General features: G+C 46.0%; 1 protein-coding gene across 1 annotated transcript; it reads right to left on the reverse strand.

Annotated features, from left to right (window-relative positions):
- Positions 1–2,930: 2,930 nt before the first annotated feature.
- On the reverse strand, positions 2,931–13,363 carry DMAC2 (distal membrane arm assembly component 2). Its single transcript, XM_054999479.1, has 6 exons — positions 13,325–13,363; positions 9,097–9,290; positions 7,566–7,646; positions 6,149–6,288; positions 5,560–5,722; positions 2,931–3,978 (listed from the first exon to the last, which is right to left on the reverse strand). Exons 1-6 carry the CDS (start codon positions 13,340–13,342, stop codon positions 3,762–3,764), a joined length of 813 nt encoding a protein of 270 aa, XP_054855454.1. The 5' UTR covers positions 13,343–13,363; the 3' UTR covers positions 2,931–3,761.
- Positions 13,364–16,313: the final 2,950 nt, after the last annotated feature.

The following is a 16,313-nucleotide window of genomic DNA, read 5'->3' on the forward strand; positions in this document are numbered from 1 at the left end:
CCAATCAAAGGAGCCAACATATGTAAGATTCTGTCTCTGACCTTCTGTGCTTTCAGTGTTAACGGAGAATGCCTTCTGAAACTTAAATCGTTTGGTGTAGTGGTTAAGAGCAGCAGGACTCCAATCTGGAGAACCGGGTTTTATTCCCCACTCCTCTGCTTGAGGCCAGCTGGGTGACCTTGGGTCAGTCACAGCTCTCTCAGAGCTCTCTCAGCCTCACCCACCTCACAGGGTGATTGTCGTGAGGATAACAACACACTTTGTAAACCGCTCTGTGGCCGTTAAGTTGTCCTGAAGGGCGGTATATAAATCGAATGTTATCTCAGTGCCAAATAGGGTCTAAAAGGAACACAGAGAAACATTCTAGGGGCTACCTGTCCCCATAATTCTGGAATTTCTTTCCTTTGGAAACCTGCCAAAGGCTGAGTCCATATGACTTCTGCGTATGACAGGAGACCGTATATATTAAATTTTGTCAAGTTCAGGGCGGGGCAGAGGAAGATGGAGTTTAATCAAAAGTACCCCGGGGCAAGTTACGTGTCAAATGAAAATACAAACATTTCTCCCTCCTGTTGCCATTAAGCTCCTTACTATCGCAAAACCATGGAGGCACACAGTTCCATTTATGATGGCTACATTGGAAAGATGGTGGGCCATGGAGTATAAGAAACACCAACATCAAACACTGGAGAGGCTGAAATGTTAAACACTCTAATGGCTTTTGATGGGAGGGAGAGAGACCATTATGGATAGCTCAGGCCAAGGAATTCAGCCTCGATAAAATGTATGTCAACAGAGCTGAATTTTGGTTGGACAATGATTAGCACCAAAGCCAGTTTCAGCAGCTCATAGGATACAACAACCATGCCCTCTCACGCACCAGGAAGCTGGCAAAGAATGCAGCAAGAAGCAAATGTCTAGGATTGCCAGCTCTAGCTTGGGAAAGTCCTGGAGATTTGGCAGCAGTGCCTGGGCAGGGACTTAAGTTTCTCCTAGACTCTATGGTATAGCATAGAGTCCACTCTCCGAACCTGCAGGGAACTGTAGTTTAGAGATCGGTTGTAATTCTGCAAGATCTCCCAGCCCCACCTGGAGGTTGGTAACCCTACTCTTATAAGTCAGCCCTCTGGCATGTTTCACAGTAGCAATTAACTCTGTTGAAAGAGAGGCCGAGTTGGAAACCAGAGGAGGAGTAGAGCCCAGAGCTAGAAAGTGGGGTTTGGGGGCTAAAAGACAGAGAAAGAACTGAGCAGGGGCCGCCAATTGACAAGTGGGAAGTGGAATTATTCAAGTCTGGGCAACGATATAAGAAGTAGGCCAAATGATATCCTTTCTTTAGCTTACCCCAGAACAGGAGAATTGCTTTGCTACCTCAAACCTTTCCTTTCTCCATAACTAGCAGAAAAAAGAAATACGTACCACACCCATAAATAAAAAGCAAACCGTTTGCCAAATTTACTACATATAGGTCACAGAATCTAAGAGCGGAACTACAAGTGACACCTGACACTAGTTGGACACTTGTCAGCTTCCCTCAAGTTTTGATGGGAAATGTAGGCATCCTGGTCTTGCAGCTTGGCTCCCCAACTGCTGTCCAATGGACTTCTCAACTGTCACTTGTCCAACATTCCGCCAAGCGGCCTACATGTCCCATCAGAACTTGAGGGAAGCTGACAAGTGTCCAACCTGTGCCTTTTGTCACTTGTAGTTCCGCTCTAAGTTAATTGGCAGTTTTTGCCCCCTATCCTTGATTCTCTGGATTTGTTTTTTACTCCTGCCTTTCCCTTCAAGAGCAGCATATATAGCCCTGTCTTGGAGTTTATCCTTATAGCCACTCCAGAAGGTGGGTCAAGCTGAGAATGGCAAGGTCACTCCCCTAGCTTCATGGCTGAGCAGGAATCTGAAACTGGATTTCCTCACTTGATGTCCAGTGGCCCGTCTACTGCATGAGAGAAAAGCATTTCTACGAAAACAGAAAAACCCAGAACACATTGACAAATGTTTCAACGGGGAACGGTTTTTCTCCTCGAGCTGTGGCACTGGAATTAGTACCACATGACGTTCTTTCATTCAGGTTCATTTCCATGCTGAAGCAGAGAAAGGGGTTGTTTAAAAGTTACACAGTATAAAAAAAAGGTTTAAAGTTCTACTAAGTCACAAAGGTGCTTAGATAAAAGGGGGAAAAAAATTTGCGGTTGCAGCAAGTGTGCTAATCCCGGAGGGTTTCGGGCACCTCAGGACCAGTTTGGACTTGCAAAATTGCTTGCTGTGTTTTTGTCAACAGGCACAACTGTAAAGCTGCCAGCAGGCAGGCCTCAGCTGCTTTGCATCTGGGGCCCCGAAACCAAGAGCCGTCAACAAGGGTTGAGATGGCCTCTGTGCCACCTTGCTGAGCCTGGTAAATGGCAGTGCCTTTGGGTGTCAAGCAGGGCTTTTTTCTGGGAAAAGAGGTGGTGGAACTCAGTGGGTTGCCAGCACAGGGGGCAACTTCTGGCGGGAGGTGGTGCCCCTGGTACCACATGCACATGCGCAAAGTGCACGTATGATCCCGGGACCGCGTAATGACATCACTTTGGGTCAGCTGGAACAAGGGGGGAGTTTTTTAAAGTTTAAATCGCCCTCAGCGAAGATGGTCACATGGCCGGTGGCCCCACCTCCTGATCTCCAGACAGAGGGGAGTTTAGATTGTTCTCCGTGCCACTGGCGTGGAGGGCAATCGAAACTCCCCTCTGCCTGGAGATCAGGGGGCGGGGCCACCGGCCATGTGACCATTTTCAAGAGGTGCCGGAACTCCATTCCACCGCGTTCCTGCTGAAAAAAAGCCCTGGTGTCAAGGCATACGCAACCAACTGGCAGATGTCGAGAGAAACCCCAAAGAAGTCAAGCAACACAAAGGTTTTTTTTTTCACTTTACACAAATGGGCAAGAAGAAGAAAAAATTTAAACTTCCCTCCGCCTTCTTCTTGTATGAGCCATGACAAGCCCCATCCGGGATCACTCTGCCCTTTTTTGGGGCCCAAAGTCAAGCACATAAATATTTGAATGGCGCCAGGTGACTCAACAACTCCAGCCTATCATGTTATGCAACAATAGGTATCGCAGGCTCCACTCAGAAGAAAATCAATATGAACTATGATGGAACCTCTATATTCAAAAGCAGTATAACTCCCAGATACTGATAAGGCCTGCTGTCTTTATGGCCGGCTTGTGGGATTATCCAAAGGGTGTGTGGTACGTGACTATTCACTATTGTAATAGAACTCTGGCCTAGACGAATTTTTGCTCTGGCGGACTGGGGCAGTGTTTTGGTTTGAATCCCATGAGGAGAGGTCACTTTCTCCACCACAGAGAACAAAAAGAAACTTTCCAGGAAGTCAAACACAATTCAAGGTGCGAGACAATCAAAGCCACTTAAAATAATCCGCAGATCTGTCAAGCGGAAGGTTGAGTACAGTCAAGAGCAGGACGGCTTGTCTGTTTATTTTGGGCTACTTTGATCGTTTATTACTTTTTTAAATTGAACGCTCCACAATCGAAGAACTCAGAGATATATTGCTTCTGAATATGGAGGCAGAACATTTATTATAAGGGCGACTACCAGGAACATGAACCAATAGAAGTCTGGGTGTAGTTTAGAATGACTGTATCTTTTGCTTTCTTTTTTCCTTGAGTGAGAAGAGGAATCAGAAAAATCCAGGGACTGCCACTATTGGCAGGAGAGGGGACAGGGAAACCTTGCTGAAATCCTTCACTCTTCCCACTCATGCAGGGATCTTGCTGTTTTTCCAGATGCAAGCAACTCCCTGCAGCTCCTCTGTTTCACCTTGGTGAGTGTCATCTTCGAGGCACAGAGGAAGTTCGTCATCGTAGTGGATCCCGACAATCTCACACTGGGGTAACATCTCCTCCAGCAAGATCCGAACCAAACCTTTGTTGGCAATGGAAGGGAGGTCGGAGACATCCAACCGTTTGAGGCTTCTGTAAGAGAGAATGAGGGTTAATAAAACAACATTCCTAGCTTCTTCCTCTTTTAACCCTGAAACAAAGATCCATATGTGTCATTGTGACCACGTCTGTTCTATTCTCTACCCCCCTCCCCAGTTTCAAATGGAGACTTTTAACTGACTAAATCATGACCTCTAAGGTGAAGGCATCCTTGCTTATTGTCCTGGAGGATATTTTGGTCTCTGTGTAGTAATTGAAAACAGGAAATGAGAAATGAACTCAGAGGTACGCTGCTCTTAAACTAGGAGGCTCCATTTAGCTATCACAGTTAATAAGCTTCGATGGGGAACATCCTCTTGGGAATCTACCGGCTCTTTTCTTAAAAACCTATTCAAGGATAAGGGCCATCACCACATCATGTGGCAATGAATTCCATGAATTCATTAGGTGTGGCATGAAGTAGCACTCCCTTGTGCCTGGACTCTGTTGCTGTTCGGTTTCACCAAGTGACCCAGAATTCTAGGATGATGAGAAAGGAAGAAACAGCCCGATCCCTGGCTCTCTTCCTTAAAATCTCCTCCCTTCAGCTACACATTAGAAAACTGCTTACTTCTAGATGGTTCCCTATTAGAATAAGTTCCCCTCCATCAAAGAGTCCCTCTATACGAGATGCCTCGGCATATGTTCGTCAAGTGTAGGGAGACGCAATGTTAGCCGGGAAGCATAGTTTTAAAAGACAAAGCCAGCAGAGATCGCTCCTCAGAGGGTTTGTTAATTTCATCTTTGCCTCCAGGAAGGCTCTGTCAATTTCACCACTCCTGTCTAAAACTGTGGGATCACAATCAGGAGGGCAATGAGGAATGGAAATAGGCCAGAGCTGCCTTCCAGAGCTGGGCTTGGACCTGGAGAGGTTATAATGGGCTGAAGTTTCCTTTCTGGCATTTCACAGCCCCTTCACACAGCTCCAATGTATAGCAAAGCCTTTGCCCTGCTGCTAGCTCTGTCTTTTTAAACTACCCTTCCCGACTACCCATTGTATCTACCGACGTGTTCTTCGCGTGTCAGATGTCTCATGTAGAGAGACTCTCAGTTTAAGGGGAGGCATGCAAACAACGGGAAAGGGAAATCACTCCCTGGAAACTGGTGTCACTATCTCAACGTGGCAGGACTAGAAAGAAACCTTGTGAACGCCACACCCATATCAGAGTGGTGACTCAGGCTTAGAAATGAAGGGAATGCCCTATTGCCAAAGCGCCTTCCGGCTCATCTGGTTTTCCAGCTGTCATGGCCTGACCCTCATCTTCTGGCTTCAGAAAACATCCATTCTGTTGGCTTCAAGCCTAACGGAAGAGGCTGGCGGCTTAGGAAGCCAGGTCTCGTGCAATCTTAGGGATTTTGTGGTCACTGGCAAACCTGCACCACCCCCTGAACAAAGGATTAAGGGCTGGTTTCAACAGGACACTGGCGGAGGCAAACACAGTCATCCGAAGGACTTTGGGTGGAGTCTCATTGAAAGCTGGCCGCTGCTCATGCAAAGCAACTACTGGCCAGTGTCCCTTGGAAACTGAGCCAACATTGAGCTTGGGAAACCCTCAGGTGGTGGCAGGTACTCACTCCAGGTGGTGGAGGCAAGCCAGCCCCCTCTCGGTGATCTGGGGGCAGCCAGCAAGGGAGAGTTCCTGCAGAGTGTCTCTGAAGACATGTAGTCGGCTCAGGCTCCAGTCGTCGATGTTGGGGCACCTGCTGAGATCCAGATACTTCAGCGTTTTCAGGTTAACTGTGGGGGAAGTGAGCAGAAGAGGAGGTTGTCAAAAGCGGCACCTCATTTGCAAGCGCGTGGCAGCACATTGCATAACCTGAATGGACTCTAAACTGAAGTATTTGAGCTCTGCACCAAGGTCGCTCCATTCTCGCAATCCATCCCTGTAACCAGCATGAACAGCAATGAAGATACATCAGTGGGGGGGGGGCTTTAAATAGCCCTCTACTAGGCTCATGTAAGAGAAAACTGCTGAGATCTGTAAGAAAAGGGAATCAGGAGGCCAACTGGGAAACTAGTGGGGGGCTGGATTTGAACTCATGGCTTCCGGTTGATTATCTTTCCTGAAGGCCTAGGAAGAAAAATGTACCTTCAGTATTCAAAAGTGCAACATAAATGCCAAGAATCGTCCCCACGGGTGCTAATTTGAGGCCGGTTTCTTACCCAAGCTGCCCAGACCATCGTAGTTGATGACAGAACCGCTGAAGTCAAGGGCTTCCAAAGGGACCCCTTGGTATTGGGAGACTTCCAAACAATATCGCTTTTCGTTCCTCTCTCGGTACCATTCTGTTTGACCCTGGAACCTGCAGCAAAAAAAGAGAGTATTTCAATCAAACTCTATCAGCATTGAAGGTGTTCTGCAGAGAAGCTTCAATAAAATGAGAAGCAAATATATATGTACAACTCAGCATTATAAACAGAATTTAAACAGGTTGCAGAATGCAACTTTGCCTGGTATGGAAGATTTGAAAAATAGTAATTTTTTACTGCCCTCTTTCCAAAAAGCTCAAAAGATTATTTTAGATCCAGAGGAGTTAGCTGTGTTAGTCTGTAGTTGCAAAATAGTAGAGTCCAGTAGCACCTTTAAGACTAACCAACTTTATTTTAGCATAAGCTTTCGAGAACTACAGCTCTCTTCATCAGATGCATCTGATGAAGACAGCTGTGGTTCTTGAAAGCTTATGCTACAATAAAGTTGGTTGGCCGTAAAGGTGCTACTGGACTCTTTAAGATTATTTTAGAAAACACAGAGGGAAGGCAATTCCATTTGAGAAAAGGAGGAAGTCTTTATAACTTCCGCCAATTTTCTCCCCTGCCTCTGCATTGCACCCCTCTTGTACCATTCCCCCCAAACCTCAAGAGCAGACTTTCAGGGACCCGCAAGAGGATCCAGTGAGGAGGAAGAAAGAAACCATTGCTGCTTCTTTTTGTGAGTGCACAAAGAAATCCTTTCCAGAGAAGGTGACTTGGACACAAGAATGCCAAACTGCATTTGACCACCTAAAAAGGGTACTAACCGCAGAGCCAGCATTAAGGGCTCCATAAAACCCTTTACACCGATACATCTAATATTGGTATAGGGGCCATGTTAAGTCAGATTGGAGAGGATGTTGGTGGATAGAGAGCAACACCTCTCTGTGACTGAGAGGGAACGTTTGGCAACTGTATGGGTCAAAGGGCCTCCCCCTATGGGAGAGGAAATTCACTTTGTGTATTGCTCATTCACTGTTGTTTACCTGCATCATGCCTGTGTGACGGCATAAATGTAGGTGCAACCTGGTTGTTGGCGTGCACCCTGTTGTAACAGTGTGTGCATCAGGCTTATTTGAAAATTTCTCATAATAAACCTTTTCCGCTTCTAAGATCACCAAGTTTGAAGCCCTGATTTATTCTTCAGACAAGGAGACAAGGGGGACCTCGTAATTGGCAACAGAGGTAATAAAAAGTTTCCCACAACACTTGGCTGTTAGAGGTCTTCAAAAAAGGGCATGGAAAGAACACTCAAGAGGGAATTCAGATTCTCTTCCAAGGCCCAACGCTCTGCCAATGCAACACTGTGGCCCAACCCGCTTTCACGTACCTAATTCCACCCTTGAGCATCAGGGCAAAGACAGCGGCTGCCAGATTGTCCCCATACCTCTCACAGATCTGGATATAGTGCCTGGGAATGGAAAAACATAGTCAGGTTCTACTCAGAGGAGAAACATAATAAGAGAGAAAGCTGCTTCCTACTGAGTTTTGTGTAGTGGTTAAGAGTGCAGGACTCTAATCTGGAGAGCCAGGTTTGATTCCCCACTCCTCCACGAAGCCAGCTGGGTGACCTTGGGCCAGTCACAGCTTCTCGGGGCTCTCTCAGCCCCACCCACCTCACAGTGTGATTGTTGTTGTGGGGATAATAATAACACACTTTGTAAACCGCTCTGACTGGGTGTTAAGTCATCCTGAAGGGCGGTATATAAATCAAATATTATTATAATATTATTATTATGAATCCAGCCGTGGATCCATCAATAGCCTGATGGTATCTACTCTTTAAAATCTGGGGCAGGGATTTCTCCTAGCCTTGAACCCAGAGCGTGATGCATACAACACATCCAAGAGTCGCAAAGTAGAGCCAGTAGCCGCATTCAAGATCAACCCAATGCAGGGAATCCATCACTAGAGCATCCCTGACAGATGGCTGCCTGTCCACTGTTATAGAACTCTAGTGAGGGACAGCTGCCATGCCCACCCCACTCCCCACCCCATTCAACTAAAACGGACCCTCCTGCAACTTACGCCTGCTAGATCTTAGTGTTGCCCTCTGGGGCAGCCAAGAAAAATGCTTCAATGAAGGGCTCGATCATTGCTTCATGTTATGTTTTTATTTATGCTATTTATAGTCTGCCTTGTGGCGCAGAATGGTAAGCTGCAGTACTGCAGCCCAAAGCTCCGCTCACGACCTGAGTTCGATCCTGGCGGAAGCCGGGTTCAGAAAGCCGGCTCAAGGTTGACTCAGCCTTCCATCCTTCCGAGGTCGGTAAAAGGAGTACCCAGTTTCCTGGGGGCAAAGCATAGATGACTGGGGAAGGCAATGGCAAACCACACTGTAAAAAGTCTGCCAAGAAAACATCATGATGCGACGTCCCGCCATGGATCAGTAATGGTGCTTGCACAGGGGACTACCTTTACCTTTTTTCTTGCCGAAAGGTGTGTTTTACATCTGAAATTCATTTTAAGCTGTTCAGTTGTTTCTTTGTTATTCTCAGGCAGGCTTTTAAAAAAAAACCTGTAACTTTCAATGTTATGTTTTATGATGTTATTTGACAAGCTGTCTCAGGCAGGTTCCCCAGGACAAGTGGCATAAAAATGCCTTAAATAAGTAAAGAAATAAATAAGGCACTGCCCAGAGGTCTTCCCAAAGTCAAAGAACGCTTTCAGGCATTACCAGGAAGCACAGACCATGCAAGCACTGGTGCCTCTGGCATCGCATCCAAAAGGGAAACTCTCCATGAAATACAAGAGCTCCAATCCAACGCACACTTGGGCTTCACCCAGCCACAGAGGGAGTGCTCTGCCTACTTCCACAAGGGTTAGAAACTTGGCAGAAAAGCCTAAATGGGCGCACGTACTTGTTTTTCCTTTCCAAATTCCAACTTTTCAGCTTCATGCCACCGTCTACAAAGGCTTCGATGTCGTAGAAGCGGTCGCACAGATACTGGAGGAGGCCCCTCCTTTTCAGCAGGCCAGTAGAGGGAGCCGTTGAATGGCTACTATTCCGCGAGCAAGCGCGCAGCAACGAGATGAAAACTCTGCCATGCCGGAGCTGGAATAAAAATAAACACAGGGGGTTGTGTTACTTCAGCAGGGAGGTGTGTTTTATTGAGGCGCAGAAATACAAGGAATTTTCCTTCCCTCACAACTACCGTGGGGGATAGGTCAAATTGCCTCCCTGTTTTCTATATTCCCCTTTGAATATATCTTTACTGTATTGCCAGAGACAAAAATGTTGCGGGGGGGGGGGGCGGTTCTCTCCCCCTTCAGAACAGACTGCATCTGTGGTTGTTCCATGAGACAGACATCAGGTCAAGGAAGGGAAAACAGCAGGTCCCCCTCCCTCAGTCTGCTAGGGACCAACCGCCTCTGCACCCCTTCCTCACAGAGTGGTGGCTTCCCCACTTGGTCATTATTCAAGAGGGTATCCTAGATCTATGTTCAGGTGTCCCGTCTCTCTACGAGCTCTCTTCCGTGTCTGTAAGCCACTTGTTCCCCATTTGACTGGGTAAGCAGATTTTTACACACAATGCTAATTCCTGATGGGTGGTTGTTTTAGTCCAAGGCAGGAAGACAAAAAGGAGCCTGCTGGCACCTTAAAATCCAACAGATTTATGAAAACATAAGCTGGCACTACAATACTATTACCTGACCCTTTTAGAATTATGATGGTTGTTGTGGGTTTTCTGGGCTGTATTGCCGTGGTCTTGGCACTGTAGTTCCTGACGTTTCGCCAGCAGCTGTGGCTGGCGAAACGTCTCAGTGTCAGACTGTGACACTGAGAGATCTCTGTCTTTTGGTGCTACACCTCTGAAGATGCCAGCCACAGCTGCTGGCGAAACATCAGGAACTACAATGCCAAGGCCACGGCAATACAGCCCGGAAAACCCACAACAACCATCGTTCTCCGGCCGTGAAAGCCTTCGACAATACATCGAACACCTTTTAGAATTGCCATCCTCTCTAATATAATAAATAAATTTAAAAAATTATCACCTTCCCTTGACTAGGCACCCCTCTTCACAGAATGACCACTGTTACCCCTAACTGCCATATACAGAAAAGAAACCAGAAGAGGGTACTTGTCCCAGTTTCCCTGACAAACCATTGGTTTGACAAGAATTCGAATCCAGAGCTCCTCAGGTCTGCCATTTCAGCTGCCAACTAAAAAGCAGCCTACCTGGCATTATCACCCACAGAAGCCAGTGTTTTTTTTTTTTAAAAGCTAGCATCCTGACCCACCAGATTGGAGGTGCCAAGCAGGTGTTGTATTCTTCTTCCAGAACAGGAAAGAAAAAATATGCTAAAAGAACAATAAACGACACATGTGAAACTGCCTAATAGAGAGTCAGGCCACTGGTCTATCAAGGTCAAGGTTGCCTGCTCTAACTGCTCTGTTGTTCACACACCCTATTTTCTGACCCTTTCCTTCTGCAGGCTTTCACACTGAGCCCTGGCCTTCACCACCTTTCTTCCACGGCTGTCTCCAATTGACACATTCTCACCAAACCAATCACATCCCAAGGATAAGAAAGCTCTGCTCCCAAGTTGCCATATGGTGTCCCACCCCCACTTTCATATAAAAAGCTTCATTATATCCTCTTCAAAGACAAACTCAGCCTGCAGGATATTAACCACCTGGATCACAGGGGGGGGAAATTGTTCTGCGGGGAAACAAATTACCCTTTGTACTTTTGTCTTCATGCAAAGGCCAAAAGAGAGTAAGAGCCTGGCTAGATCTTAGCACAACATTCTGCTTTGATCAGCAAGAAGCCTGTAGAAAAATCTACCCCTTGGTTTATCTCCACACACGTGTATTTGTTTGTCTAATACACTTAAAATGTGACCATATGTTGTGATTAGAGAAGAAAAAGAAATTCAGGGCTAAAGTCCAATGCTCAGCGCAGCAGTCCAAGGCTACATACATACAGCTTTATAGTTGTGAGCCTCCATTTGTGAACTAGTAGTAGATACTCTAGACTAATGCATTAAATGCCTGGAAAAGGAACTGGGGTTATTCACAGACACCGTAAGAGACAGACTGGTCAGCATTGTTAGGTAGACCTCTCATTACTCATTGGTAAGTTGAGAATACAAATGCTGGCCTCCCAAACAGGGCAGTTAACAATTGCCTAAACAATATATTCTGTAAATGCTCACATTTCTTCTAGGTGGGTAGCCGGGTTGGTCTGCAGTAGAAGAGCAAGATTCAAGTCTAGTAGCACCTTAAAGTCCAACAAGATTTCCAGGGCATAAGCTTTCAAGAATCAAAGCTCAAAGGTATCTGACAAAGAGAGCTTTGGCTCTTGAAAGCTTATGCCCTAGAAACCTTGTCGGTCTTTTAAGGTGCAGCTGGACTTGACTCTTGTTCTCACATTTTCTCCAGTATCTCAAACAGGCAGAGATGAGTAAGAATTTTTTAGCTGACTGAGTGGACTAACCAGAGTACACTAAAGTCAGATGCTATCATGTCAAACAGACCCAGGAATGCAGAAAGCCCCACATATGGGTTTTTTTTTTGCCTGTCATGCAGTCATCAAAAGCACAGGAACCCATCCAGAAAAGCGGCACCTTTACAAATTAGTTCAGAATATATGGTTTAACTGCAGAGGAACCAGACCATCCTTCTACATGCTTACAGCACCAACAGCTGGTTAGAGTCCACAGCAACACCATCCCTTAGCTCTCCAGATTTCTGCCATCCTAGCCTTATTACATTGTTTATTAGAGGCCTCCTCGTCCTATTGATCGTACTGACTTGCACTACTGTGACACAGTTGCCTCTTCTCTCTCCTCCTCTTCTGTATTTGACCAGTCTCTGTATCAGGCATCTGATGAAGACAACTTGATTCTCGAAAGCTTATGCTACAATAAAATTGGTTAGTCTTAAAGGTGCTACTGGACTCTTTTTGATTTTGCTACCACAGACTAACACGGCTAACTCCTCTGCATCTATGATAGTGGTTAAGTGGTTGGGTTGTGAATCAGCTCTCTGCTGATTTGACACCCACTACTGCCATGAGCTCAGCAGGTGGCCTTCGGTAAGGTACTCCTCTCAGCCCCAGCTCCCCAGCTGTACTGGGGGGGATAATGATAACACTGACTTTGTTCAGGTGGATAGCACTGTTGGTCTATAGTAGAAGAGCAAGTTTTGGTTTCAGTAGCATCTTAAAGACCAACTACATTTCCAGGGTATGAGTTTTCAAGAGTCAGAGCTCCCTTCCACTCCTCCTATCTGACATCTTGCTCTTTCACTGACTTTGTTCACCGCTCTGAGTGGGGCAGTAATCTGCCTAGAAGAGGGGTATATAAGTGTAGTTATTACTATTATAATATTAAGGTGCAGAAGCATATTAGAGATCCACTAGATTTCCAGGGTGTGAGCTTTCGAGTGTCAAAACTCCCTCTGTCAGACACATGGAGTGGGAAAAGGTAGGAGTCTTTTCCACTGCATGTATCTGACAAAGGGAGCTCTGTCTCTCAAAAGATTACACCCTGGTAATCTAATTGGTCTCTAAGGTGCTACTGAACCTGAAACTTTATTTTATTCAGCTTATACCCTTCCCACAAACGGGCTCAGGGTGACTTACAACAAGAACGTGCCATTAAAAACATCAAACCAGCATAAAAAGTTCAACATCTAAAATCCAGGCACCACTAAACAATACCAGACTACTGTGAAACTACTGTAGAACCACAGGACCATCATACTAAAGGTCCAGGGAATGGCGGTCAGAAGAGAAGACAAGATGCTGGCTCCTAGTTTTGCTCTTCTACTAGAGGCCAACACATCTGAAACGTATTCACCTAGAGACACACACAAAATAAATAATGGTGCATAAGCAGAACCAGAGAAAAGACAAACAAAAGAAGAGCCAGAACATCAGCACACTTCCTGGGACCGTGACAGCTCTTTGTCCCGGGCTCACTCTGCCAGCCTCTGTAAAAACAGCAGCAACTTTGGCAGAGATACCAGAGAGCTATGTAGAAGTTTTAACTCCCACTGCAACCACCACCGCCCCGCAACACCAATACCTCCCATGCAGCTCCCGCCTGTCCCCTGGGCAAAAAAGGCAGGTCACTTACAGCCATGGGCGCAGCCATCTTGGACGGATCATGTGACAACTTCAGGAAGGGGGAGGAGGAACAGCCCTGCACTTTTCTCAGCCAGACATGACGGAGCATGCGCTTATCGCTCTGAGCATGCTCTGCTGCGGCGACTGAAGCCCTACTTCCTTCTCTTGCCCTTACTTGGAATCTGGCTTTCAAAAATGGGTGCCTACCAGAGAATCGATTATAAGGGGGAAATGAAGTTGGGTTGGGGGCGTGCAAAGCGGGCCTCAAGGCTCTCCCAGAGGTGGAAGAATATTGTTTAATGTCAGTCTTGGAATTGCATAACATGCTAAAACAGAGTATAAGCAATACAGGTTGGTCTAACATATTAAAGGACATAGAAATGGTTTATTGAAATGTCTTTTTAATTGACTGTACTGACTCACTATGTGATCCGCCTGGAGTCTCAGTGAGAAAGGCAGACTATAAATAACATAAATAAAATAATTTTAAAAGCATGTGGGAGGGGAACGCTGTGAATGTTTAAACATTATTCTGGAAACTCCATTAAGATTTAGGTTTTATTCTCTCCCATTAGCCGGTTGCTAACTGGATAGATTTCATACCCTGGCTGGAGTCCCCACTTTTGGGCAGCTACCAGAACAAGATTCTTAAAGCAAGAGGGGAAAGTGTGTGGGATTTCATTTTCATAATTTCAATAAAAGAGTAGCATTTGGCACATGTTCAGATTCCAGAGGAACGGCCATGTTCGTTGTAGGGAAGTTAATCAAAAGTCTTGTGGCACCAAAAGCTGGTAGCTGTTGCTTCTTCCTCTTTATTCCCCTTATTTCTGTGGAGAGCTTTCTTGCCGTTTAAGTTGGGAAAATAAATTGGAAAACAAAATGTAGGCATCAATGGATTTATATTCCAAGGGTATGACAAAAAAGGCGATTAATTACTTCTATTCCATGGGGAGGACACATTTTGCAAAAATGAAAACATGGCTCAAGCTACTGCTTTTCACCGCATCTTGTCACAGCAACTCCCATTAAGTAGACTATGCTCTGGAGTGAAAAGCATCAGTTTCTTTTCCTCCTGAACTTCATGCCAGTCCATTTCAAAGGGCATCTTTCCTTTGAAAGAGTACTTTAAATGTGAGGGGAACTTACCAATGTCCCAATCCAGGGAGACCCCAATACTGTATTCAGCACCCAATTAATCAAGGCAGAAATACTGGCAAGGTAAAAGAAAAGTTCATTGGAGTTCACAAACGCAAATAAACTGATGCACAGCAGAATTTCTCTTGCAATGTATTTTTTTATTTATTATTACATTTATAGTCTACTCTTCCTGCAGGCAAGCTCAGAGCGGATAACACCATATCTCATATAATCACAATAAAATCACATTAACAGAAACATAAAATTCAGTAGACATCGACTCTAGGTGGCTGCCCATATTACATTGACCCGACCAAATGTATGCAACGCAAGGCATGGGCACTATCTTATATACCTTCTTACAAACAAATGATTTAAAAAAGGATATATAGAATATCAGGTTACTTGGTAGAGAATGAGAAAGCATCTAGTTAGAAAATCCTAAAAAGATTGACAGTTCATGTAGTCTGCTGTTACATTTGACACTCTTATGGCACCTCCTGTTATCTTTTTGCACACCAAGAGGGGTATATTCGTGAGAAAATCAAAGCCAGAGCTTCCACACATTCTCAAGACCATCTCCTGTTGTAAATCACAGTGCCCCAGACATCCCCTATTTACCTTAGCCAGCAGCTAAACTGCTACTTCTGCAAAGCCGCGACATGTAGGTAAAAAAGAGAACGAGGGAGGCAGCCGAGATGTATCCCAGCATGTCCCTCTGCAGAATCCAAGTATGATTAAACTTATAATGAAAGAATTTGAACAAAGGTATATATCACAGGGAAATCTTCCCCTAACACTAACCCTTGCTGGTACCCTTTGCCTCTATGAGAATTTCCCCCCCCCCTTCCTCCCCCTCAGTGGGACAGAAGGAGAAAATAGGGGTGTGAGCTTGTTCCCAACTGAACTTTGAACTGACCAACCCAGCCGGCAGCCGCCGAGTTGGGCGTGTCTCCTCCAAGCCTTTCAAAGGCATTTCTGGTATCAGCTGTTGCCGGGGAATGCATATTCCTTTGAAGGTTCCCCAGACTGTTTCAAGGGAGACTTTTGGAAGCTTGGATTTTCAGGTACCTGCTTGTCTTCACCTGTTCAGGTGTGATTGCCACTTGAACCCCTTCTATTCCTCCAGGATGGGAGCCAACGGAGGAGGGTGGCTTCCACTCCGTGAGTCACCCCCCCTCAACCTAGCAGGCTGCTTTCCTTTCCATTCCAGGTAAAAGCCACAAGCATCCCTTTGCCCATTTTATGGTCCCAGGAGCCTTAGCTAGTGCACCTGGGACCGTTTCCCTATGCCCTGGCTGTGCTCAATCTACCCGGAAGGCATCTTCTGTCATCCCACCTTAAGAAAGCAGGTCGTGAGCAGATTTGGGGAACTGGGGAAGGTAAGTTGTTACCAAACAGGTTCTGCCAGCAAGGCTCATATCCAAACAGCCCTGTGCAAGGACAGCCAATTCAACACAACCGCCATAATTGTATTTTTAGTTCCCCCCCCCCAAGAGATACTTGGGAAATGTAGTTGGAGAGGAGCCATCGGCTCAGGGGTAGAGCGCCTGCTTGGGATGCAGAAGGTCCCAGGTTCGATCCCCATCATCTCCAATCAGGATCACCAAGTAGGTGATGTGAAAGACCTCCACCTGAGCCCCTGGAGAGCTATTGCCAGACTGAGTAGACAAAAATGGCCTCGACAGACCAAGGGTCTGATTCCGGATTAGGCAACTTCATCTGTAGTTTGAGGACAGCACTGAGAATTCTTTGAGACCCTCCCATGCCTCCACACAGAACCACAGTTCCCAAGTGTCACCTGCACAGGTGTTTTCGTACATGTTGTGGCCTCAAGTCACCTGCTGAATGGCCATTGCAAT

This window comes from Eublepharis macularius, chromosome 15, assembly GCF_028583425.1.
Source record: "Eublepharis macularius isolate TG4126 chromosome 15, MPM_Emac_v1.0, whole genome shotgun sequence".
In the NCBI taxonomy this organism is placed as follows: Eukaryota; Metazoa; Chordata; class Lepidosauria; order Squamata; family Eublepharidae; genus Eublepharis; species Eublepharis macularius.